Source organism: Schistocerca americana, chromosome 1, assembly GCF_021461395.2.
Source record: "Schistocerca americana isolate TAMUIC-IGC-003095 chromosome 1, iqSchAmer2.1, whole genome shotgun sequence".
In the NCBI taxonomy this organism is placed as follows: domain Eukaryota; kingdom Metazoa; phylum Arthropoda; class Insecta; order Orthoptera; family Acrididae; genus Schistocerca; species Schistocerca americana.
Window position 1 is genome coordinate 1,090,372,579 of NC_060119.1, and position 27,154 is coordinate 1,090,399,732.

General features: G+C 41.6%; 1 protein-coding gene across 1 annotated transcript in view; it reads left to right on the plus strand.

The window, feature by feature from the left end:
• The window catches only part of LOC124617943 (mucin-6), a 441,809-nt gene that overhangs the window by 247,247 nt on the left and 167,408 nt on the right, over window positions 1-27,154 (plus strand). Inside the window, exon 3 of the mRNA XM_047145304.1 lies at window positions 9,392-9,523. Coding sequence (XP_047001260.1) covers window positions 9,392-9,523 — 132 coding nt within the window. The remainder of the gene's footprint in view (window positions 1-9,391; window positions 9,524-27,154) is intronic.

Sequence of the window (27,154 nt, forward strand, 5' to 3'; positions counted from 1 at the left end):
TGATTTGGTTTCACCTACATCTACTATATGCGACCAGATGACCTCACTGCCGCACTCAACTTCGACCTCAGTATAGACAATGAGTACGGCTCGTAGATTGTTCTTTTTATATTTTCTTTTTGTTTCGATGTCATTCGCATCAGGAACCGTGTCGGTTAAGAGTGAAGATACCAAGAATTGCTGAAAGATTGCAGATATGTCCATTCTTTCACATCCAAAATTAGGAAACCTTAAATACTTTTAGGTTTTCGAACCAAAACTCCAGAACAATAAAACCATTTTGTCCTACGTTCACCTTTCGTGAGTTGACTATTACCATGCGCGATAAGTCACTATAGTAATTTCCAAATTGTTTACGGACGTGTGGTGTTGATATTCTCATTAACAGCTATATGCGTTACTGAAGAATTAATTTTATTGCGTGATGCAAAGGAGGTTAAAAAATGAAAGTAGCACTGAGAAATAACAACACTACTTCCGCGTCGAATCTGGCGTGCAGACGAAACTGGTCTCAGTTTGCCGAACAACGGTTCCACCGCTTGCATCGTTACTTGGTGTTGGCCTGACACCCTTCGATGCATCTCCCGCCTCTGAACGACACGTCGAGGAAATTGTGGTGAAATGTCACAGACTGAACGCCTGAGGAATTTGCTGGCCGAGATACAGACTGGACAGGGACGGCTGGTTTCCTGTCTCCGCCAACGCAACTGTGAATTTACTTCGTTCCACCCTGACAGCTCACAACAGTAAACGGTTCGACCAGAATGTTTTCCGGTCAATGTCACGCAGTGTGGGTGTTGCAGCTGTGTGCAGGGGCTTTACCAACAACTAATTTCTCACAGTTGCAAATGAACTGGAATCATTTTTTAACTTCAGTGACACACTTCCAACAGTTAAAAATTTTAAGCAACTAGGATCAGTTATGAAAGAAGATAACGGTTCAATTGAAACAGAATAACCTCTAATTGGAATAACTGGCGTGTAACTTTAGGGGGTCTGTGCGATGTAAAAACGCCCATAAAAATCAAAGGCAAAACGTAGAAAATGCCTAGACCAACGAAACTGTATGTTACTGAAGTCTTGGGCATCAAAACAGACACACGAACAGGAAATCGATGCAATGGAAATGCTACGATGAACTAGAGGAGTAACATTAAAAGGAAGTGCCCAATAAATTTTAAAGGCGTCTAGGTAAATGAAAAATCTCACAATCAACACTAAGACATGTTGACACGCCATGAAAAAGTGCTTTTCCACAGCTGCAGAGACGAGAGGAAGAGGAAAATTTCAAACTAGTGGGTTGACTTATGTCCAAATTGATATGAAGAAATTAAGCCCTAGTAAATACAATGCCGCTTAATTAGGATCGCCATCTCTAACAGGAAAAGACGAAATCAGGATAGAGTGACTACATTCATTCTGTTCACTGCAATATTCAGAAACAGTAACGTATTTTACGTGAACAACAAATTCCAGAAAGTAATTCTGACAATTGCGGTAAGAGATGTGCAAATGCCACTCCCGATTCGTCTTTCCCACTTTATTAAAGGACCATTCGTCTCCTTACAGTAGTAAAGGTGACTGGCATTTGTATATCTTTTTTCTGTGGCTTTTTTCCTCAAATGTGGCAGAAAATCGTTTTTCGGTGACAACATGTTTGATTGTTTTCAAATATCTGACGCAAACCGACGGTACTTAAAACAGCTTATACATTAACGGAAAGCCGGCCGGAGTGGCCTTGCGGTTCTGGGCGCTACAGTCTGGAACCGAGCGACCGCTACGGTCGCAGGTTCGAATCCGGCCTCGGGCATGGATGTGTGTGATGTCCTTAGGTTAGTTAGGTTTAATTAGTTCTAAGTTCTAGGTGACTGATGACCTTAGAAGTTAAGTCGCATAGTGCTCAGAGCCATTTGAACCATTAACGGAAAAAAAATTCGCAACACCAAGAAGGAGTTGAGCGACACATACGAAAGTTGGTAGGCAAACGTTTCTACACCTGATAGATGATATGTGTTCCAGTTTCGAGCCAGTCGCAGATGAGTGGCGCTAGTGGCGCCACTAAGAGGATGCAAATCAGGTTTGTTTCAAATACACACTGTAACGGCCGTCAGAGTTAGTTGACTTTGACTTAGGACGTTGTGAGTTGATGTTGGTCAAGAATGCCTTTAAAGCAACAAAGACGCTATTATGAGCATCTCACTCAGTTTGAAAGAAGTCCTTTTACAGAGCTACAAGAAGCTGGATGTTCCCTCTGCGATACTGCAGAAATATTTGGCAGAAATGTAGCCAATGTACGTGATTGCTGGCAGCGGTGGTAACGAAATTGTACGGTCGCAACAAGACCAAGTTCCGTACGGTCACGTCGCACTACAGAGACGAAGACCGTCCTGTGGCTCTGGCACAATTTGAGCGGCAGTTTGTACCATAGTGACACAACGAACTGTTGCAAATCGGCTACTTCAAGGTGATCTCCGAGCCAGACGGCCTGTAACGTGCATTCCACTGACCCCAAACCACCGCCATTTGCGACTTCTGTGGTATGAAGCGAGAGCTCATTCTAGAGCGGCATCGACGTCTGTTACGTTTTCCGATGAAAGCTGCTTCTGCCTCGGTGCCAGTGATAGTCTTTTGTTGGGTAGAAGGAGGCCAATTGAGTGCCTGCAACCAACGTGTCTGCATGCTAGAGCCGCTGGACCTACATCTGGTGTTATGGTCTGAGGTGCGATTTCGTTTGACAGCGGGAGCACTCTTGTGGTTATCCCACGCATCCTGACTGCAAATTTTTAAGTCAATCTGGTGACTGGATCTGTTGTGCTACCATTCATGAACAGCATTGCAGGAGCTGTCTTCCAACAGGATAACTCTCGCCCAGTTACCGCTGTTGTACCCCAATATGCTGTACAGAATGTCGACATGATGCCTTGCCTGCTTGATCATTAGATCTGTCTCCAACTGTGCACATATGAGACATCTTCGGACGACAACTCTAGAGTCATCCGCATACCGTCCCTGTATTGACCTACCTCGTGCAACAGGCGTTGAACCCCCCCCCCCCCTCCCCCCCTCCCTCCACGGCCCCTACACAACACAATCCTTGCATGTCTGCATTCTTGCATTAAAAATTCAGGCGATTACACCGGTTATTAATGCACCAGCATTTCAAGATTGCAATGACTTGTCTCGTGCTTACATTAAACTACGAACTTGCAATATCAATCACTTAGCTATGTTATACAGACTAAGGTACTTCCAAAATTTCTTTACATTAATTATTTTTTGGTGCTGCAATTTTTTTCCGTCACTGTAGAAAAGCAAAGAAACTAGTGTTCCAAGACATCAAATTTTTTAACTGCATAATCTGTTTCACCACTCCACTGACATTCTCATATACATTATTGCCACCGTGTACATGTGTTTACTGATAATTGCTGCACTTGTAATTAATTGTCTATGGAAAAAATTTCCGCGATTTCAACCATTATGACAGGAAGTGAGTCAGTAAGCTAAACGTATTAAAATTATATATAATATGTTTAACTTACATACAAAAGATTTCAGTAAATTGTAGTTGCACCGGCCATTGTGGCCGAGCGGTTCTAGGTGCTTCAGCCCGGAACCGCGCTGCTGCTACGGTTGCAGGTTCGAATTCTGCCTCGGGAATGGATGTGTGTGATGTCCTTAGGTTAATTAGGTGTAAGTAGTTCTAAGTCTAGGGACTGATGACCTCAGATGTTAAGTCCCATAGTGCTTAGAGCCATTTGAACCATTTGAAATTGTAGTCAGTGGTGTGCATTAGATCTTTGAAAGGGTTAGTGAAACACTTTATGTGATCAAGATAAATCTTATACCTCCATTTTAGATAACAGTAAAATTCATCGAGATGTTAACTCAATTTAACGACACGTAAAAACAACGTAGCTTCGGCTGCACAGATAATGCGAGAGGCAGAGCGTGCCCCACGAAGAGGTTTTTCTTTTTTCAGAATAATTTCAGTGAATATGAATAACTTGCTACAGACATAACAGGTGGTATAACATTTCCACTGAGGGATTAAATATGAAGGAATTTATGAACGATGTCAGCTTTTTATTGATCAAACATGTATTGTAGAAATATGCTTATTCGATACCCTCCAAAGCAGAGACACAAAGCGGTAATGTGAAACATAACTGATGTGGGACAGTAGACTGACTGTCGTCTAGGAGAAGGTTCCCATCATTTCTGACTGTAGAGAATATGATTTTGTGATACAGTATCATATGATTTATACTGACCTGTTACCTTACATCTCTGAACTCCTTCGAAGTCTTCTATTATGTCCGATTCAAAAATCAAAGCGGTACTCCAGGATTTTGTGAAATGAGAGGTAAACGTCTTTTGCGTTAATTACGTGTTAATTCCTTTTCTTTGATGTAACATATGGCGCCATGGCTTTACTCATGCTGTTACAAGATTCAGTTGTAGTTTACAACCCTCTTGAGGTCCATTGTTATGAAATGTCCAGTGCTGAAATACTGGATCTAAAGATGACTATACTCTACAGTTGTTTGGATAAACTCTGTCATTGTCATCTAAATGAGCGAAAAATAATAGAATTGGCCATACTGTCTTCTATGCTGTTTCGTTATCAGATTAACACATTTCTTTCAAACTTCTTCCAATAAATGTCGAAGCCTTTGGTAGTAATGCAATGGCGATTCTGGGTACAAACAGAACATTGTCATTTGGATTGGCTACATATGGGGGAAGGTGCAAATGCATGACACTAACATGCCCCACCCCTCACTTACTCCAGGTCCCCCCCCCCTCTCTGCTCATCCCTCCTCACCCTTCTCCCCTCTCCTAAAGCATGTACCTCCCCCATCGTCACTGTCCCTTTCCACTACTCTCCCCTTTCCTCGAATCAGAGTCCAGTTTTGTACTGGCCATTAAAATGAAACAGCTGGAGTCCGTATATTTCTATAGTCGCCATCTCGTCAGGGTTGGCAGAACTGGATAGCTTCATTAGCTTTTGCACAACGGAAGCATATCTTTTGTCAGCATTCACAGAACAAACCTGGTTTTGTCATCATTTTTAGACACCATACCCATCATCATTCATAGAACCCACACTGTTTCGCCAGCAAAACATACACACACACACACATACACACACACATACACACACACACACACACACACACACACGCACACACACACACACATACACACACACACACACACACCAATTTTACTCTTTACCGACCATTAAGACGGCTCAGCCAACCAGTCTGTAGGCTAGAGTTGGCTATTTGTTCTCTACCGCACTTGGTTCATAAAAAAAGACTGTGGACTCGCAAATTAAGAATCAAAATGTTATTTCCATGTCTAAATTGTCTTAATTTTTTTCTGTAACAGTTCAAAACTTATTTGGTTAAAACAATTTGCTAAGAAGTCAAGGTAGTAATAGTTTACAGATTCTCCTAGCCCTACTTGAGACTATGTTGCTGGTGGTACAAAAACGAACTTTCATCACCTGGACAAACAACATTTTAATGTGAAAAGAAGATAATGCATTATGTTCTACACTAGAAAAATATAATGGGCGTTATTGACTAGCTAATTTATCTGTTACTTTTTATCTTGGGTCTATCTGATATTGTGCTCCACTGGTGTACAAATGCGAACTTTGGGGGAGGCTACAACATTTACTGATTGGAACTATGGCGCAATGCCTCTACAAAATGTTTCGGGACTGTATTCTAATAATCAGCTACTGAATAATACCAATATCTATAGCATGCTTATCCATTGGCGTCACACTTTCAGATGCTTTAGCACAAAGAAGCATAATAAAAATAAGGTGTATTGTAGAGGAATTTAATATGGTATATCATTAAAACTGCATATTTTCGTAATATACAAGTGTGACTATGAAAAGCACCAAGTACAATATGACAGCTTTCTAAACACTTAGATAAATTTGGCGAATCCACAGTTTACTTCTGTTAAAGATAACGATGGGCAAGGTTCCGCACAGAGGAAAGTTCAATCTCTGATCGCTAACGAAAATTTGATCTTTGCACCAAAATAAAACAGCACTTATAATGGTCGATATGATTTATCACAATACGTAAAGATTTCTTCTGTGGCAGCACAAGACGCATATGGCTCACTTACTGGCACTGCTTATCTAACTTACTGGTTAAGACATAGTTGGCGATGACTGAATGACTTGTGCTATCACACAATATACTGAACAGTAATTTTAACGTGTGAAATTAATACACACATAAAATATAAGACGAGAGTTGCTAGTTTTAACTATTTTTCATACAGCTATGGAACGAGGGTTCCTGTGCTTTCTGCTACCCCCTTTCGACTATCTTTCAGTGTCTTGTTCCTGCCCACTTATAGCTACTTTTGAACGTCACCATCTAAAAGACCTGTGCGTAAGTAGATTATCGTAAGTAGGAGGCTATATTAGAATTTTTGGCAATAAAACAAGTAAGAAAATAAATATACCTTTGCCAGTATAGAAAGAAAACAAATACGCTCGTACAAAATCTGTATTAATTGTTTCATACTCATGCACAGAGAAAACGAATTTTTTTTTGATGAAGTTTTATTAACATCCAGCTTAATTTGTACCTTATAATTTAAATGTACATCTGAATCATCTAATTGTTTTTCCAACAAGTATTTCTGTAATGCAAAGAAGGAATATTTCCGAGTTCTAGTACATGCCTAACTTTTCTTGTAAATTATCTATCTCAGCTCCTTAACGATTAGCTCCATTCCTTCTTGCAGCTCTTCCAGGTGAAAGCTTTAGGGAATCTGAATTTTGCTTTCTATTTCCTGCTAAAGTATTCCAAGCATTCTTGGGTGTGTAAAGAAAAGTTATGTTAAAGTGACACGTTCCACATCATTAGGATACGGCGTGTTCATGATATATGGAACAAGCACTAATGTAATGTACATTGGCAACTCGTTCCCACAATCGTGTGGGATTTCCGTATAGAATTTTAAGTTTAAAGCGTAGAAAATCAATTAGATCAAATGTAGTTATTCCATCTGTTTTAAACTCTGCAAACAGATTTTCTCTTGCTAGATGCAGAATTCCCAGTCTACCAAATCTAAATACAATGTAACCACCCTTTCGAAGCAGATTCTTGTGGGAATCGAGATTTACAGACAGAGTTATTGCGTATCCATTAATATAAAAACAGCCTCGAATCCATTATTTGCTTCAAGTACTCCAATTTATGACCACTTTCCATTCCTATTTACAGTAAATGCTGATATCTTGTATTCTCCAATTGTATCTAGATTTTTCCATGAACATAACTGGAGACGTAAGAGCTATCAAGGCAGGTTGTGAATCGTGCGGGGATAGCTTATTTAGATTGGTTTTGGTCCTGCATTAGGTGTTCATCTCTATGGAAGATCAATGTCTATGTGGATCTGCATTTCCATAAGAACATTAGGTGACGTGTTCAATTACAGTATGCAACTAGCACGAGTATGTCTTATGAATGCAAGACATAACACTTGCAAAAATGCTTCGCTCCACAAACCGACTAAAGTGCGAGTCATTTATGACAGCGGCCGAGTTTAAGTTCGTTCTGCGCATCTGACGTCACAAAACACAGTCGGCCAATGAACAGAGAACGACGTTGCCAGAGCTCGACTGCAGTACAGAGCACGGACGAGTGTCTTCAATTTTAGAAACATTCAGTCATAAATAAAGTAACTGAACGAAAGCAATGTCTTGATAGCAGAATTTCTTTTATAGAAACTTTGAAAAAAGCATTCTTTATACCACTTGCTTCATATACTATTAATTAATTAAAACAAACAAGCAATAAGCCTCCTAATTCAGGCGATAGCAAGGAAAGGTGTTTGTATCATTCTCACTAACCGCTTTTTCGCAATAAAGAACAGCGGTAATTGTTTATTTCCTATTGTACTTCGACGAAACGTGAGTAGTTCATAGTCATACCAACAGTGTTTGTCGGTATTTTGCGTCCTAGTTTAAAGAACTCCAGGAACCACATTAAACGATGAGCTGCGTTAGCGTAACGGTTAAAGTGTTTGGCTACTAAGCGAAGGGTTCCGAGTTCAACCCTTGTTCTGTGCATAATATTTCCTTCATTTAAAAATCATATCGAAGTGTCTTACTTCATGAATTTTAATCGTTTGAATGTAATTTTTTTGAAATTTCTAGTGGCAACTGAAATCGACCATATGGAAAGTATACGCTATGGACTTTTACCTCTGCAAACTCTTCAAAATTTCGTGCAGTGGTTTACTACATTTAATGCTTCACAATAACTGCGTTGAACATCGAAACAAAATTAAGTCATTTATGGGGTGAAGGTATCAGTCAAGAAGATGTGTAAAAATCAAATTTTTGGGCCAAATAGTTTTTGTGAAATCGAATGATAAGTGTGTGTGAAAGTAGTCGGAACACCATGTGTCTGCACAGGCGAGCAGTGCAGTGATGACAAAATCGCTCACAGCGCGGAATGCGGGGAGCACGTCTCTGTAGCAGCGAAAGGGTTAATGCGGCCGTGGTGGCTTTACTTCATAAACTGCGCGCTCCCCCCTAAACGTAAGTTTGCTTGGCGCGTGCAACTGGCAACGCGGCAATCTCCCGCGTGTGGGCGGGCATACGCGAACCGCCAAGATAAAAGAATTGAAATATAGTTGGAAAGATGTTGGACACTTATAGAAGAGATGGGAGGATAATCTTGAATTCCTTTTTGAACTGAGCATACTGCACTCACCACCATAAAAATGTTATTGTTGATGTTGATAATGATGAAGATGATGATGATAATGCTAAAAAGAATGTCCTATTGCCACACTCAGAATCTGTGAAATATAACAAACTCGGCTTTATGCAACTTGACTGACAAACGACTGTGACGGAAACAATCAGATTCGTATTTTCCATTCTTATTTTTAGTATTTGCTTGTCGCCTTGGTTGCTTTAGTTCCCAATGAAATTTTGTGAGTGCTTGCTAGTTACAGACCAATACTTTTCACAATGACAGTATGCATATACATGCTGGTATATGTGACCCTCTCCCTCCCAGAGTATCACTTTCTACATCTACATCTGCATCACCGAGCGTGGTGGCGCAGTGGTAGCACACTGAACTCGCATTCGGGAGGACGACGGTTCAATCCCGCGTCCGGCGATCCTGATCTAGGTTTTCCGTGATTTCCCTAAATCGCTCCAGGCAAATGCTAGGATGGTTCCTTTGAAAGGGCACGGCCGACTTTCTTCCCCATCCTTCCCTAATCCGATGGGACCGATGACCTCGCTGTTTGGTCTCTTCCCCCAAACAACCCAACCCAACCCAACATCTATATCTTATTTACCTGTGTATGTGTCGTGTTTCAGCGACGCTGCTGGGCTTCGAGTGCCTGGTGCGGGAGCAGTGCTCACTGAAGGTGGCCAACAGCAGCTGCATACACGGCCTGTGCCGCTGTGAGCCCGGATTCCTGCAGTTCCGCCGACACACCTGTCTCAGCCGTGAGTACCAACCACGCCTCAGACCCAATCTTAACTACGAAGCGAGGTCGATTGACATTCGAAAAGACGGCGGTTCACATTCCTATCTGGCCATCCAGATTTAGGTTTTCCATGGTTTTCTTAAATCGCTTACTGTAAACGCTGGGGTGGTTGCTGTGGAAGGAACACAGCCCAATCCGAGCTTACATATCCTCTCTAATGTTCTCGTCCACGACAGTTAACTGTGGGGCACTGACTCGCGGGTTGGTCTGGAATCTTCCCTTACTCGTTACACCAGATACTGGCTGCCTCCCACCTCTCCCAGAAGTCCTCTCGACAGGCTCCCACACGACTGTTCTTTTACTCGTACGGTTAATAGTAAAGTTGTTTTTGGATAGGTTCTGCATTCAGCAAACAGTTTTTTCCTCTTTTCTACCCAGACGTGTTCCGCTGGAGTTACATCATCGTTATTTTTTTTTTTTTTTTTACATGTTGTCTTTGTCTTTTGGCCTCTTTTTACACTGTCGCAGCTATACAAGTTATATTGGTTAATATGGTCTTTTGCGAGTGTAATAGAAGTCTTATTAAAAACAAACGAGTTTCGTTTTATTTTAAAGCATCTCCGATGGTCACTGTAACAGTATTGCTTGTCTTACAATTTTGTTTTCAAGGACCGTGGTCAGTTCTCATGCTTTCACGCGCTACTATAAGCATCTACATCTACGTGATTAATCTGCTATTCACAATTAAGTGTCTGGCAGAGCGTTCAATGAACCACCTTCATGCTTTCTCTCTACCGTTCCACTCTCGAATGTCGCGCGGAAAAAACGAGCACTTAAATTTTTCGGTGCGAGCCGTGATTTCTCTTATTTTATCGTGATGATCAATTATCCCTATGTAGGTGGCTGCCAACAGAATGTTTTCGCAATCAGCGGAGAAAACTGGTGATTAAAATTTCATGAGAAGATCCCGTCGCAACGAAAAACGCCTTTATTTTAATGACTCCCTCTCCAATTCACGTACCATGTCTGTGGCACTATCTCCCCTACTTCGCGATAATACAAAACGAGGCGCACTCCTTTGAACTTTTTCAATATTATCCCCCAGTCCCACCTGATACGGATCCCACACCGGAAAGCAATATTCCACAACAGGGCAACATGTTAAATTATTGTAGCTGCTTACAGTTTTTCTGTTTCTTACGTCATTCTTCACGTTCTTGTTCACATATGTGGTAGATTTAAGCACCAGCACATTCAGTACCACTAAATGCATTCACGTCTTTTTGTTGTGAAACTCCACTGCCATCTCGTCATTTTGTGAACTTTCTCATATTGATGGATACGTTCGTCTTTTGTTTTGTTTTGGTGGTAGCAGGTGCGTCTGCTACAGCTCTGCGTGTATTCGTGTGAAGCTTTAAAAAACATGCTTCATCTTAATAAGACTTTTAAAACAACCGCAAAAGACGGTATTAAACTGTATAACTTAAAGTCTTTTTTTTAAATTTGATTTCTAATAAATAACAGGTTACAACTATCTTACGGCAGGTTAAATCAATGTGCAGCTCACTATTGATGGCATATCCTCGAAGTGACTGGGGATTTAAGTGGTTCATATGGCTCTGAGCACTATGGGACTTAACTTCTGAGGTCATCAGTCCCCTAGAACTTAGAACTACTTAAACCTAACTAACCTAAGGACATCACACACATCCATACCCGAGCCAGGATTCGAACCTGCGACCGTAGCGGTCGCGCGGTTCCAGACTGTAGCGCCTAGAACCGCTGAGCCATCCCGGCCGGCGGGATTTAACTGGTTGGGAATCTCTGTCCCGATCCGGATTGTAGTGTTATGCAGCATCTTGCTAGATTTAAGTTGCACTGCAAGTATCTCTAGAGCTCCATTTACGTAGAAAGACGGCAGTTTTTTAAATGAACCTTCCGTATGCATAACTGCAATGAAAACATTATCACCCACAGGATGTGCTCTGTTACTATTACAGCTTCCTCGGGTATTGGCTGACATCTCAGGTCAACTAGCCAAGCGACGTCTCTTTGACGAACCACTGGGAATGTCTGAATTGATTGTAGGTTTCAACAATGTCGCAAGAGCAGTTAGGGCAACGAAAGTCCATCCATGCGGGGCCCCGCTTGCATAGGTAAACCTTATACAGCTGAGGTGCGTCAGGTTTCCGGGAGACTTTTCGCTAACGACTGTTCCACCTCAACAGCCACGCATCTCATCGGCGGGCAACATACCTTTTGTACCATCCTCGCGATCCGGGCTGTTAAGGCAAGATCCCTGTGACACACGACGCGCCACCATTGCGTAGCTGAGTGGTACCTGCAGGATCCCCAGGGTTTATGGTATATAAGACTAGCGGCGCTCACCACTCCTAAGCTCAGGAACCTCCGCTTTCCAAACTTGTACCGAGTCAATGAAGGCTGAGCTCTGAAGTGCTTGCCATTTAGGCGGACGTGGGGGAGGGAGAGAGGGTACTTATGGTTTTATCGACGATACCACCGACGCGGCGAGCTTTAACCACCCGTCTTGCTAACGGTTCTCAGTTCAGTACTCTAATAATTAAACTATTAACTTAGGCATTTGTGCACTCAATTGGGATTAGCTAAATCAATCAACAGACTGGAGGAAAAGGTGTACGTCAATAAGGACAGGTTGCTTTCTTCAGGACTGAAGAGTAAAAATACCCTTTCGACTCTGAATTCTACTGAATTTTTGTTGTACTGGTTACATCTCCATGCATTCAATTTTTGTAATATCACCAATTCCATTACGGCTGGGTAACGTTCTGACCCACTGCTATTCGTGTAATTAATTCACATTTGTGGGAAAAATCTTTGTGCACCCATTTCGTATGCTGCTGGATCTAGTAGGGCTGTGAAGTTTATCACGTACAATGCACAATTTCCATAGGACAATTGCATATCTTCACATGGGTGAAAACTGTCTTTATATGGTCATTTTATGCTATCATATTTAAATTCACCCTAATGGCAACAGTTTCTTCCAGTTAACTCTCGAGTCTTTCTATCCGGTTTCGTTCACATTTCTTGCATTAAAAAATGCGTGTAACCTACATTCAACAACCGGCACTAAAATTCAGTTCTAGCACAATGACACGTATATCAACACATGACGTATCTCATTTTAAGGTCATTTGCGAGGAAAAAACGGTAAGTGCCATCAACCGATGTTCCTGAAACTTCGCTCAGTGGAAGAGAACATGTGTCTTGGGTTATTCGTAAATAATCGATCGTTTCTGGAAAAATGGCCCGTCAATTTTCGAGGTATTTTCAGGTACTTTATCTGGCTTTTACCGCGCTATTTCCTCAGGTGAATTGGTAGACCAGTGGTTAGCGTCGCAGCTTTATTATTTTACGCATCGTGTTCGAAACCAGTTTATTACTCTCAGTTTTGTTTTTCTTTTATATACCCATTTCTGTAGAAGTTAATACACGAATATTTTCCAAGGTATAATGATATAGCTTTCGACTTAATCGTCTACTAATTGTTTGTCAGATGGGTGAATTTTAAAAAAAAAATCAGAAAATTATTTGAAATTGTTTTCGGTAAAATTCCTGTAGTATGTTTGATTCGTAATCGAATTGCAAGCGCTTTTTTTCGGAAAAGTAAACCTTATTCATGATTCACGCGAAAGTATTGCCAACGCGCGGAAGCTTTGGTAATGTTAACGACTTTTCTTTCTGTGTGAGATTCATATGAAGTGTGCCACAGTGTTGTGGCAAACCTGACTACGCACGATGCTCGTGGCGTTCGAACATCTGTGTTTCGAATGAGTCTGCGGTCGCTGTCATCTAAGAGAATGTACCAAATTTTATTGGAGAATAAACATATGAATAAAATATGAGAATGAATATATGAATTGATACGAGAAAGAAATATCAAAATACGAGAATTTAAAAATATTGTAACCATTCATCGTACCATACACACTTATGTGTTGTAAAATACAGTTGTAATTTTACAATTAATATGATGTTGTATGCCCTAATTTGATAAGAAATATGCTTGTAGTTAACTTGTGTGGACAAGGGTAAATAAATGAAAACTGTGAAAATGAAATAAAATAAAATAAATAAAAACAGTGATCGGGTTTCGAACACGGGATGCAAAATTAAGAATCCGCCTTTTCTTCTGAAGATATCGCGAAGCGAAATACACGTAGAGAACCTCAAAAATAACTCGAAAACTTTGAGTATCTTTTTTTTCAGAAACAGTCGAGTATCTTCGAATAAGCCGAGATATACGTGTTCGCTTATTTTGACTCCTCTTCCACTGAGTAAAGTTCCTGGGAAATCGGGTAATGGCTGTTGCCGTGTTCTCCTTGTTGGTATATGTGATATATCACATTTCTCCTTCTAAGCAAAACACCTGGAAATGAACCCACATTGCGGAACTGGTTGCGTTTAATAATTACAGAATGTTAAAGGTCAACTCGTCAGTGCATACGTGCTTATTAAGCTGTTTGCACGTTAGGCACAGCACTAATGTCTGACCGCCCGTTCGGTCGTTCGAGTAGCTTGTACAATATATTTGCCCGGAGGGTTCAGTTGGTAGACGCATAGTCCTTGGTGCGAGTTCCAGTTGGGAATCCAACCATCATTTCATAACGCAAAGAAGCGGAGTAAAGCTTTAATAAAATTGAAGGATGTTTTCTGATGTTAATACCAAGAGCATAATACTGAGTTATTTAATCAAAAGAAAGAAAATGTTCGTTCCTGCCGTTATTCTTCGCCACTCTCTCCATTCATCTGTTCTTTTGCCTTCCTGCATCGATTCGGTTTTTCGGTTTATAAGTTAATTAAGCTTTAGGATCTGTGTGTCGTCCATCACCTCTATGTGTTAACAGCAGATGTACCAATATTCATCATTTTTCTGCATTTTTTTGGTCCTAGTTCAAGTTTTGTCACATTGTTTCGTTTCCTGTCTAATCTCTCTAGTAGCGTCGGATTGTTCTCATTCTTGCACTTTGGGGTTTGTTGAAAGTTCTTCGATAGGTACTCGGCTTTCCCTGCAGTAAGGAAATGATGGAACAGCCGTTAGTTATTAAAGGTTCACTGACGGTTCTCGTCTGGCATTATGTGTCAGTGAGTAGTTGTTCACATGATACGTATTTCTGCAGCTACCTAACTTTATGCCTACATCACTATCTCGGCCTATTCTACGACTTTTTGAAAGAATTATATTCGTTTCAAAAGCGTGTTGTATACAGCCATTTCAGGTCGTACCATTTATCTGCCCAAGAATGTTATCACTAGTGTCACTTTCAGAGATCTCACCATTACAATGTTTGCGTGGATGCTTCACGTAGCCAAGTGCACGATGTAAATAATCTTCAGTTTTGGGCACTATTGGAGCACTATCTTTAGCAGGTAAAATATTTGAAGTGCATCCACTCCTACAGACGTCTCCATGAATTATGCATCTTTATCTACAATGCATCAGTGTTGCTTTAAGTGTTTTATAACGCCATCTGCCTGCCTTCCAGTAGGTCAGCGTATCGATCCTTTCTATCTTGTGTCACGGAATCCGGCAATGAAGTTCTCATGGATTTGTTAGCGAGTTGTTCAGCCTGCCTGTATTTCACTTTCATTAGGGTCTTAATTGCATCTTTGACCCCAGTTAATTCATTGTGACATATGTTTGTACTTCTATCTCTCCTACTAATACCCAACATCCACTTCTCCTTTACTCACTGAAAAAATCTCATAATTTAAAGGCTTTCACGTTAGAAGACATAGTTTCACTGCCGTAAGGCATAACTGGCAACACACACTCACAGCATTCTTTCTTTTAGAAAGAAATTGAAGCTAAATTTTAAAAACCCTAACAATTTTTCCAAATGCACTCCAGGCCATTGTCACTCCTCAGTCGATTTCTTTTCCTATCAATCCTGCCGGTGTCCTCAATTTCCCTCAGTAAAAAAACTAGTATACCAGTTCCACGAGTTAATTATTAATGTGCACAATTTTCTTCCCTAATTGTTGATAGTAGCCGAGGTCGTACAGCTCAGATGTGTGATGGTGCTCGACTATGGACGTCCGTAAGGGAGGACAAGAGAGGCGCTTGCCCCCTCCTGGAAGCTTTGGTAGACATGTTATTAACTTCAAAATCCCCACGTATTTGTAGAAATGATTGTCTCTGATTCTACTTAACCGTGTGCAAGAGATAACACAATGGTTGTAGTAAATACTGCATTATTTGTTTATCAGGTTGTTCACGAGAAATGATGTTTTCTTGTCGTGGACACGGTTTCGGCGTTGTTTTAGATTCTAGGTGGTTGTGACTCTTTACGGACCATTGCTGAAATAGAGTACCCGATCTTATCTCTGTTGCTTCCTTGTATAGCCCTTAACGAGCTACAGAAAGGGACAATTCCAACGCCTAGCACGGTATAAACATGCCTGCATTATGCCTCCCTGCCATTCATCCCCAGTTCGTCCAAGAAAAGTCCCTTCACCTGCCACATCTTAAGCTGAACAGTAAGTTTGTATTTGACCCGTGAAGATTTACTGAGACTTCATTGTTTAACAGGATAAAGAGACTGTAGTAGCACGTGAAAAAATTGTCCATGCTATACTGTAAGTGTAGTCACCTATTCTTCACCTACAGGCACAAATATAAGCAAAAATTACAGATTACTGTGCTTGACGAGAAGAAAAACGGTGAAATATGAAGGTAAAAAAGGTGTTTGGAGCTTACTAAAATGCACGGTTCTTAAATCACATGGAGTGTAGCCCTGCGGGACATCCAGTCACAAACCTACGAGTTCTGTAGCCAGTTGCCACGTCTAAACAATAACAAGCCAATCCAGGAGGGCGAAGATCTTTTGGTTGAGTCCTAGACTGTTAAGAGTTGCAGTTAATTTTAAACCAACGGCAACACAGCTAATATACTTATACATAGCTTACAGAGCTTTCAAGCAGTAAAACCCAGATGTTAAAATGGGTAACACTGATGAACATATAGCGGAATGAAAGCTCGTAGTGGATTAAAGAGTTTTATCTATTTTAACATCTGGATTTTATTACTTGAAAGTTCTGCCAACTATGCTAAAAGTTGATTCTACTAGCCAGTTTGATGGTTTTTTCGAAGGTTTTGCTACATCCATATTTATAGTAATACACTACTGGCCATTAAAATTGCTACACCAAGAAGAAATGCAGATGATAAACGGGAATTCATTGGACAAATAATTATACTAGAACTTACGTGTGATTACATATTCACGCAATTTGGGTGAATAGATCCTGAGAAATCAGTAACCAGAACAACCACCTCTGGCCGTAATAACGCTCTTGATACGCCTGGGCATTGAGTCAAACAGAGCATGGATGGAGTGTACAGGTACAGCTGCCCATTCAGCTTCAACACGATACCACAGTTCATCGAGAGTAGTGACTGGCGTATTGTGACGAGCCAGTTGCTCCGACACCATTGACCAGACGTTTTCAATTGGTGAGATATCTGGAGAATGTGCTGGCCAGGGCAGCAGTCGAACATTTTCTGTATCCAGAAAGGCCCGTACAGGACCTGCAACATCCGGTCGTGCATTATCCTGCTGAAATGTAGAGTTTCGCAGGGATCGAATGAAGGGTACAGCCACGGGTCGTAAGACATCTGACTGTTCAAAGTGCCGTCAATGCGAAGAAGCGGTGACCGAAACGTGTAACCAATCGCAACCCATACCATCACGCCGGGTGATACGCCAGTATGGCGATGACGAATACACGCTTCCAACGTGCGTTCAGCGCGATGTCGCCAAACACGGATGCGACCATCATGATTCTGTGAATAGAACCTGGATTCATCCAAAAAATGACGTTTTGGCATTCGTGCACTCAGGTTCGTCGTTGAGTACACCATCGCAGGCGCTCCTGTCTGTGATGCAGCGTCACGGGTATCTGCAGCCACGGTCTCCGAGCTGATAGTGCATGCTGCTGCAAACGTCGTAGAACTGTTCGTGCAGATGGTTGTTGTCTTGCAAACGTCCCCATCTGTTGACTCAGGGATCGAGAGGTGGCTGGACGCTTCGTTACAGCCATGCAGACAAGATACCTGTCATCTCGACTGCTAGTGATACGAGACCGTTGGGATCCAGCACAGCGTTCCGTATTACCCTCCTGAACCCACCGATTCCATATTCTGCTAACAGTCATTGGATATCGACCAACGCGAGCAACGATGTCGCGATACGATAAACCGCAATCGGGATAGGCTACAATCCGACCTTTATCAAAGTCGGAAACGTGATGGTACGCATTTCTCCTCGAGGCATCACAACAACGTTTCACCACACAACGCCGGTCAACTGATGTTTGTGTATGAGAAATCGGTTTTCAACTTTCCTTATGTCAGCACGTTGTAGGTGTCGCCACCGGCGCCAACCTAGCGTGAATGCTCTGTAAAGCTAATCATTTGCATATCACAGCATCTTCTTCCTGTCGGTTAAATTTAGAGTCTGTAGCACGTCATCTTCGGGTGTAGTAATTTTAATGGCCGGTTGTGTAATATGGAATGATGTACTTTGCATATACTAATGAAATATTTTTACCTTTAAGGTGTGGCAGTAAGCTACCATCATAAAATATTCAGTAGATAACTATCAAACGTTTAAAATACAATAAATCTTGTTAACTTCATGTCAAAATTATTTGTAAATGCATGGAATGTTTCAAAATTCAGTTAATCAGTTGTATCAAAGATGGAACTTTTGCAATGTTGCCCTCTGTCGTGTAAATTTCGTGGACGCCTATGCGCTAGACTCGGACAAAAATTGTAGTTATTTACAAGTTTCCCAGACAATTTAAACGTTTTTTTATCTAAATGATTTGAAACGTGTCAGTTTATACGACGTGTGTACGTAATTAGTTTCAGTGGACGGCTGCTTACAAGTTTCTAAACGGTACAGTTGTCTAAATTTACCTTTAATGAAGTGTTTTCACAGTCCTACTCATGAAACTACACTTATAAACAAGATATTTTACCTACAGTTTTAAGATAAAAATTCCTCTATGTCTGTAGAAGAAGAGTTGACCAGAATAAGTGTTTGCCGGCAGGAGTGGCCGAGCGGTTCTAGGCGCTACAGTCTGGAACCGCGCGACCGCTGCGGTCGCAGGTTCGAATCCTGCCTCGGGCATGGATGTGTGTGATGTTCTTAGGTTAGTTAGGTTTAAGTAATTCTAAGCTGTATGGGACTGATTATCTCAGAAGTAAAGTCCCATAATGCTCAGAGTCATTTGAACCATTTTTTAGAGTAAATGATTAGATTTAAAATTAGCTTTGCTATTGCCAAACATTTTATGTTATCGGTAACTGATCAAAAATTTTTGTTGATGCATATTGAACTTCGTTCTGATCCACTGATAACCTAAATAATGAATAATGAAATTGATTTCTGCTTCTAGAGTTTTAAGTGTGGACATCACTATTCTTTCAAATTGTAATACATTATTTATGATGAATTTCGTTGGCGAATATATGTATTGTGATGGTGCGATTAAAACGCCTAGCTGAGCCGGCCGAAGTGGCCGTGCGGTTAAGGGCGCTGCAGTCTGGAACCGCAAGACCGCTACGGTCGCAGGTTCGAATCCTGCCTCGGGCATGGATGTTTGTGATGTCCTTAGGTTAGTTAGGTTTAACTAGTTCTAAGTTCTAGGGGACTAATGCCCTTAGCAGTTGAGTCCCATAGTGCTCAGAGCCAAAACGCCTAGCTCTTCAAGATGTGACCACATGATGACCGCGGCTGAACACGACGTTTTATTCTTACTGCTCGCTTTTGTGCAATCATTACTTTCTTTCTAAGTGATGAGTTACCCCAGAAAAATATTCAGTAAGCCATTATTGGGAAGAAATATTCAAAATGTATTAAGAGACTGATTACTTTATTTCCACCACTAACAATTGTATGAAGAGCAAAAGTAGGACGAATTTTATTGTTTGAGCAACTTCGTAATGCCAATCCTTCAGTTCAAGTTTTCATCAATGTATACACCAGAAAATTGGGAACCTTCTACCCCGTTTACTGACTCCTGTCCATGTGCTACATGAATTATTGGTATGATTATACTTGCTATACATATCTGAATATAGTGTGTTTTATGAAAATTAAGGGAGAGTCCATTTTCAGAAAATCACTTAATAACTCTTTGAAAAACATCATGACAATTTCTTCTGCTGCTTTTTCAGTAACGGGATTTATTACAACATTATTATCGTCTGCAAAAAGTATCAATTCTTCCTGATGATCGTTAAGTGGAAGGTAAATATTTGCAGGATAGTGAAAGAGAATTGGTGACGTACAATGTGTGACAACTAGACTGTGCGCCTGTGTTTTAGGTCAAATTCCATACCAGATCCCAGTGTCTCATGGAGTCAGGGCATGTGACAGACTTGATGGTAACTCATCCGCTATGGAAGAGCTATGAGTGGCGGTACTCTTTGCAGTGTTCGAGAGGAGTAGGCTATGAACCGCCACCAGTTTCACCACCTCCCTTTCATTCGTCATACCAAACAAATCAAAATCAGTCACCACATTCATCCACAGGGCACAATATACGCACTTGAAACTTTATAACAGGTGGTAGGAAGGCAACACCAAAAACTCCCTTCCCCCTCCCCACTAAGATGGCAACGTGAGATTATCTCATCTGCCCACAATCCTCATGTGAGACCTGCTTACCTTATACAATACATTACTAGAGTCTTATTGCGTTACAATTTATTACAATACCTCACTTTTACAATATGTTATTGATAATTTGCCTGACAACGAAGTTGAAGCACCCAGAAGGCAAGGAGAAATCGAAATGAAACTTCATAGATGAGAAGATATGTGATGTTATTTCAGTAATTACAACTCGAGTCACATTTACAAAGAACTTAGCAGTACGAGCCCACTTACCACTACGACATTGCGCCTCATCTGGTCTGCATGCATGCTCTGACTCGGAAAGTGTGACATAAAGCCAGTGCATCCTTTATGGCAAAAAACCTTTATGGTACTCTTGGACACTTTCAACGTAATAGATTTGTCTTTTAGTCAAAAATTACACTGCAGATCGATCAATTCAATCTGTAAACGAACAGGGGCTTTTTTAACTGATACAGAAAATGGTCTTGAAAACGTCTCAGAAACAAACACCAAGTTGGCAGTGTCCTGAAAGCGATTTGGAAACTGTTCCTGTATTTCTTCCAACACAAAAATGTATTGTTCAAAATTCGCATTTTGTTTACCACCAGAGAGTTTAGGGAAATGTGTGGCGTTCTTTTTTCAGAAGTTGTCCCTTCTACAATCTGATTTTCATTTTAAATGCATCTACCTTTGCTATTAAACTAGACATTTACTGCATCTCACCTTTCAACGTCTTATTGAGGATGTTAAAGTGCCCAGTCAAGTCAACTAAAAATATGACGTCAGCAATACATTCAGGATCCTCTAACATTGGTTCTTGCTTTCCTTTTCCCTTCATAAATTGAACAATAGTAGGTCTTAACTCGAAAAATCATTCCAGGCGTGCCTCTCGACTTCAGTGACGTACGTTGCAGTACTAAATCACGTCTCCATACTGTTCCTGCAGTTACATGAAAAATTGTTTAAACTGACGATGTAATACCCCATGTGTCTTTAGATAATTTACTATTCGGACTATCAGTTTCATGACGTGCTCTATACCTGTAAATTCACCACATAGTGCTCCTTGATATGCGAAACAATGAATTCTGTACAAATCGTCTGTCGATTAGTTTTAGTTTTTTGCGCAACAATGCTACGTGCCCATTTTGTGCTCCTTACATCCCTGGCACTCCATCGCCCAACATAATCTGCTTCACGCCAACGGTTTCAGTTGCCTCTTCAACAGTTTTCAGTAAGTCGATCCCTCTCGTTGTTTTTCACTTGCACTAAATTTATGGTTTTTTGTCACGAACAAATTGCTGTCGACTTCACGAGCATCCATTGTAAGTTCTACCGTGTCCGAAATGTCGATCGACACGTCCAACGCAATCGAGAATGCAATGAACATGCTGGCACTGTCAGTGACTGCCTGTAGACACCCGCTGCCGTTACAGCTATCCGGCGAGTTATTGTTTGTTGCGAAAGACTAATTTCGGAAAACTTCCTGTACCTCCAATGGCGTCACGAGTTCCGTTGGCCCAACAATGCCCTTTTTAATGAACTCGGCATCGCTGAAAGGTTTATTAGATCTGACAATTTTCGGCCTTTTTGTAGCTTGGAGGGGCCGCTACATTTTGTTACCGACAAAAATAAGAAATAATAGAGCGGACTGTAAAAACATTGGATTTGTGCAGAGAGATACGCACAAATACAAACAGCAGAAACACAACGATTTTCATGTTGACATCGGTTCACTCGGCAGCAGTGCACCTTTTTAAATCCGTCAACCTGTTTTCTCTTGAAACTGCCAACTAATTCTTTAAATTCCTTGTGCATTGTGGTATAATGTTGTTCTGTAGCACACAGGGTGGTCCACTGATCGTGACCGGGCCAAATGTCTCACGAAATAAGCGTCAAACGAAAAAACTACAAAGAACCAAACTCGTATAGCTTGAAGGGGGAAACCAGATGGCGCTGTGGTTGGCCCGCTAGATAGCACAGCCATAGTTCAGATGGATATCAACTGTGTTTTTTTAAAAAATAGGAACCCCCATTTTTATTACCTATTCGTGTAGTACGTAAAGAAGTATGAATGTTTTAGTTGGTCCGCATTTTCGCTTTCTGACAGAGGGCGCTGTAATAGTCACAAAACATATGGTTCACAATTTTAGACGAACAGTTGGTAACAGGTAGGTTTTTTAAATTAAAATAGAGAACGTAGGTACGTTTGAACATTTTATTTCGGTTGTTCCAATGTGATACATGTACCTTTGTGAACTTATCATTTCTGAGAGCGCATGCTGTTACAGCGTGATTACCTGTAAATACCACATTAATGCAATAAATGCTGAAAATGATGTCCGTCAACCTCAACGCATTTGGCAATACGTGTAACGACATTCCTCTCAACAGCGAGTAGTTCGCCTTCCGTAATGTTCGCACATGCATCGACAATGCGCTGACGCATGTTGTCAGGCGTTTTCGGTGGATCACGATAGCAAATATCCTTCAACTTTCCCCACAGAAAGAAATCCGGGGACATCAGATCCGGTGAACGTACGGGCCATGGTGTGGTGCTTCGACGACCAATCCACCTGTCATGAAAAATGCTATTCAATACCGCTTCAACCGCACGCGACCTATGTGCCGGACATCCATCATGTTGGAAGTACATCGCCATTCTGTCAAGCAGTGAAACATCTTATAGTAACATCGGTACAACATTACGTACGAAATCAGCATACATTGCACCATTTACATTACTATCGATAAAATGGGGGCCAATTATCCTTCCTCCCATAATGCCGCACCATACATTAACCCACGAAGGTCGCCGATGTTCCACGTGACGCAGCCATCGTGGATTTTCCGTTGCCCAATAGTGCATATTATGCTGGTTCACGTTACCGCTATTGGTGAATGGCGCTTCGTCGAGAATTAGAACGCATGCAAAAAATCTGTCATCGTCCCGTAATTTCTCTTGCGCCCAGTGGCAGAACTGTACACTACGCTCATAGTCGTCACCATGCAATTCCGGGTGCATAGAAATATGGTACGGGTGCAATAGATGTTGATGTAGCATTGTCAACACCGACGTTTTTGAAATTCGCGATTCTCGCGCAATTTGTCTGCTACTGACGTCCTGATTAGCCGCGACAGCAGCTAAAACACCTACTTGGGCAACATCATTTGTTGCGGGTTCGTGGTTGACGTTTCACATGTTGCTGAACACTTCCTGTTTCCTTAAATAACGTAACTATCCTGCGAACGGTCCGGACACTTGGATGATGTCGTCCACGATACCGAGCAGCATACATAGCACACGCCCGTTGGGCATTTTGATCACAATAGCCACCCATCAACACGATATCGACCTTTTACGAAATTAGTAAACGGTCCGTTTTAAAACGGGTAATGTATCACGAAGCAAATACCGTCCCACTGGCGGTATGTTACGTGATACCACGTGACTATTACAGCGCCATCTGTCACAAAGCGAGGAAAGTGGTTGAACTAAAACAATCATATTTCTTGTATGTAATAAAAATAGGGGTTCCTATTTTTTTTAAAAAAACGCAGTTGATATCCGTCTGACCTATGGCAGCGCCATCTAGCGGGCCAACCATAGTGCCATCTGGTTTCGCCCTTTAAGCTAGACGAGTTTCGTTCTTTGTAGTTTTTTCGTTTGATGCTTATTTCGTGAGATATTTGACCCGGTCACTATCAATGGACCACCCTGTATTTGCGGTGCCCGGCGGTTATGCGACTCCATAATAAACACTAAGAATTTTCATCCTTCTCTTCGAGAAAGTATTGTAACGGAGTCTTGTTTCAATGGTAGTGACAATACGTCGTCAGTCTGCCTCTTTTTAAGTGTATGTGCCATTGCAACAATCACTGTTCTTTTGCACTTCCTTTAAATCACAAGCAAATAGCGAGGAATACACAACGATGGCACTTCGAAAAATGGTGCAGCATATGCCAGAAGCAACAGTGCCGCATCGCTCCACTACATCAAATGTCGCGCCGTTCCGAGCGCTTCCTCGAAGGACCGAGCAAAGCCGAGACAGACAGAGCCTTGGCTCGCACGCGGGCCGCACGTGGCGCTGCCGCATGTGTGCATTCGAGCACGCCGTGGCCGGCCCTAGAGTAGACAATGTCGAATACCCCCATTATATTTTGTGCCAAGCCTACGTATCTTATACTCAATATCTAAAAGTTGTTTTTTTATCAATCTTTTAATGTGTTCAATCTCCAAATGGATAAATTAGAATATAAAACCTAGCGTAATTTTAAACTGATATGCTAGTGGAAAAAAAAACTATTTTGATCTGGCAAAGGGAATCCTCGCGCTCGTTTATTTATTGACCACTTCAGAGCACACTGACGGAAGAAAGAACTTCTCTGCAACACAAAACTTAGTTTCTCTAAGAGGACGACCCGAGTGAAGGACGAGGCCATCATCTGACCTGAAATAACGTCATTTATTTCTCCCTGTTACTATACGATCAACGTGGAGACCGAAATATTGCATGGGATATGAAAGATCTTCCCCACTAGTAGTAGACTACAGATACAGTATTAAATATCCAGAACTACAAAGGAATGTGAAGTTGACAAAGAACCAGCCCCCACTCAGACAGATGGCTACAAAAAATCTAAAGAGTCTGCAGAAAGAGTCGTCTGTGTCACGTCTTCACTATCTGCGGTCTCAGGCCTTCAACCTACATCTACAGATATCACTTTTAGTTCTTCTTATTCTGCTTCAGTGCTCTACTCTAAGATTTTTTGGCAGCAGTTAAGTTGTCATCATGTCTCCACCCTTTCCGATTTCCTCTTAATTTCTCTGTAGGCCTGACTCGCCATATCTTTCTTAATTTCATCTATTTACCTCTGTCATGATTTTCCTTCAGATCATTTTCCATTAACATACCCCTCTGTTACTGTGTTCAGGGGTACCTCACGTCTTTTTACAAGGCGTTTAAGTTGCATTTTTCTTTAGACAGGTGACTTCCATACGCTTCTCTTTGCACTGACTCTTTTAAGGACCGCTACGTCAGCAACCATGTCGGTTCGCTTTCCTTTGACCACATGTGTACAACACCATATCTCTGAAGAATTTTATTTCTTCTCTTCCTTAGTTGCCAGAGCCCAGGTTTCACACCCAAAAACATACTGCCCTCCCAGCATAGTCTTTGAGAAACTTTTCCCTTGATTTCAAGGCTCGTGCTTTTTTGCTTCTTCTTGTTGCTGACGGGCAGCTTCTACTTCTGAATTTTATTTTGTTCCATCAGTCCCTACGGATCTCATTCATAAATAAGTAAAGACGTCGACTTGCTCAAGTAGCTCGTTCGTGAATCTGGATTTTCGCTTTCTGGTCTTCACCACGTGCCATCATTTCTGTTTTGTACTCAAAATATTTTAACATTATATTCTTGTACCATAACCATACACAATCCATTCATCAGGGCTTCAACTTACGCACTTTCAGTGAGGCCAGCTATACCATCGGCATATCTTAAAAAACTTATTATTTGGATGAGTGTACATCCTCTAATCAAAAGTATACACACACATCTATGTAACGCAGTATTGATCACTAGAGGTCACAAGAGGTAGACTCACCAGTATATAAGGATGGGAGGCGTGTTGTGTTGTCAGTGGAGAATCAGTAATAGCAGAGTGTGTAGGTAAGAAGAGATCAGTGACTTCGAAGCAGTAGCAGATCACTCAGGGGGATTTTAAATCTTCCAGAGCTGCCTAAACAATGTGGTTGTGATGTGGAAACGCAAAGGAACATCCAAAGCTAAACTAAAGCCGGACAGACCTCATCTACTAACGGACAGGCGTTGTCGAGCATTGGAAAGGATGGCTGTAAAAATTGACAGGAAATCAGCGGAAGGAATCACTCGCGAGTCCCAAAGTGCTACCAGCAGCCCAGTTACCACGATTACTGGGCGTCAGATGTCAAAACAAATAGCAATCCGACAGAAGTTTTTGGGTTTCGCTTATACATGAGAAACATTGCCTTCAATCATGTGTAGTGCCAACGGTGAAGAACGGACGAGCTAGTGTTACAGTATGGGGATATTTTTCGTGGTTAGAGTGTGGTCCCGTTGTTGCTCTTACGAAAACCCTAAATACGGAAGTATAGGAACATTTTTTACAGCGTTGTGCTCTGCGTACAACAGAGGGGATGTTAACGGACGATGCACACTCATGCTGGTACAGTATCCTCTCACCAACCAGTGCACTTGAGGCAATAGTTTGTGCACAACAACATTCCTGGAACTCACTGACCTTCTCAGAGTCCCGATCTGGACCCACTGGAACACCTTTGGGATGAGATAGAAGCTCAGTTACGCTTTAGAACCAATGGGCTGCCACTCCTCCACAGACATTCAGACACCTCACTGAAACTGTCCTCGCCGGCCTGTGTGGCCGAGAGGTTCTAGGCGCTTCAGTTTGGAGCCGCGCGACCTCTCCGATCGTAGGTTCGACTGCTGCCTCGGGCATGGATGTGTGCGATGTCCTTAGGTTAGTTACGTTTAAGTAGTTCTAAGTTCTAGGGGACTGATGACCTCAGATGTTAAGTCCCATAGTGCTCTGACCCATTTGACCCATTTTTTTTTTTTTTTTTTAACTGTCCTCAGCGGAGTGCATGCCAAGGCTAGGGGTGATTACACACCATATTAAGTGCACTAATAGGTGTCCGGATAGCGTATTACCTGTCTGTGAGTCTTCTCTGACCTTTTCAAATGTCTCTCCTAGATTTAGGTTAAAAACAGTGGATGATGACGCACAATTTGTCTGATGCCTTTTCGTGTCTGTATTTCGTCTTACAATGGGATTGAGCCTGCTCGTCATCGCCGCTTTCGTCCCTACTTATGGTACATGCAGAATTTGGGCGGGAATGAAAATGACTGAAGTGGGAGCTCCAGATCGCCAAGTGTTGAGGTCGGAAGAGGCAGGAGCGATTTATGTTAACGTATTTT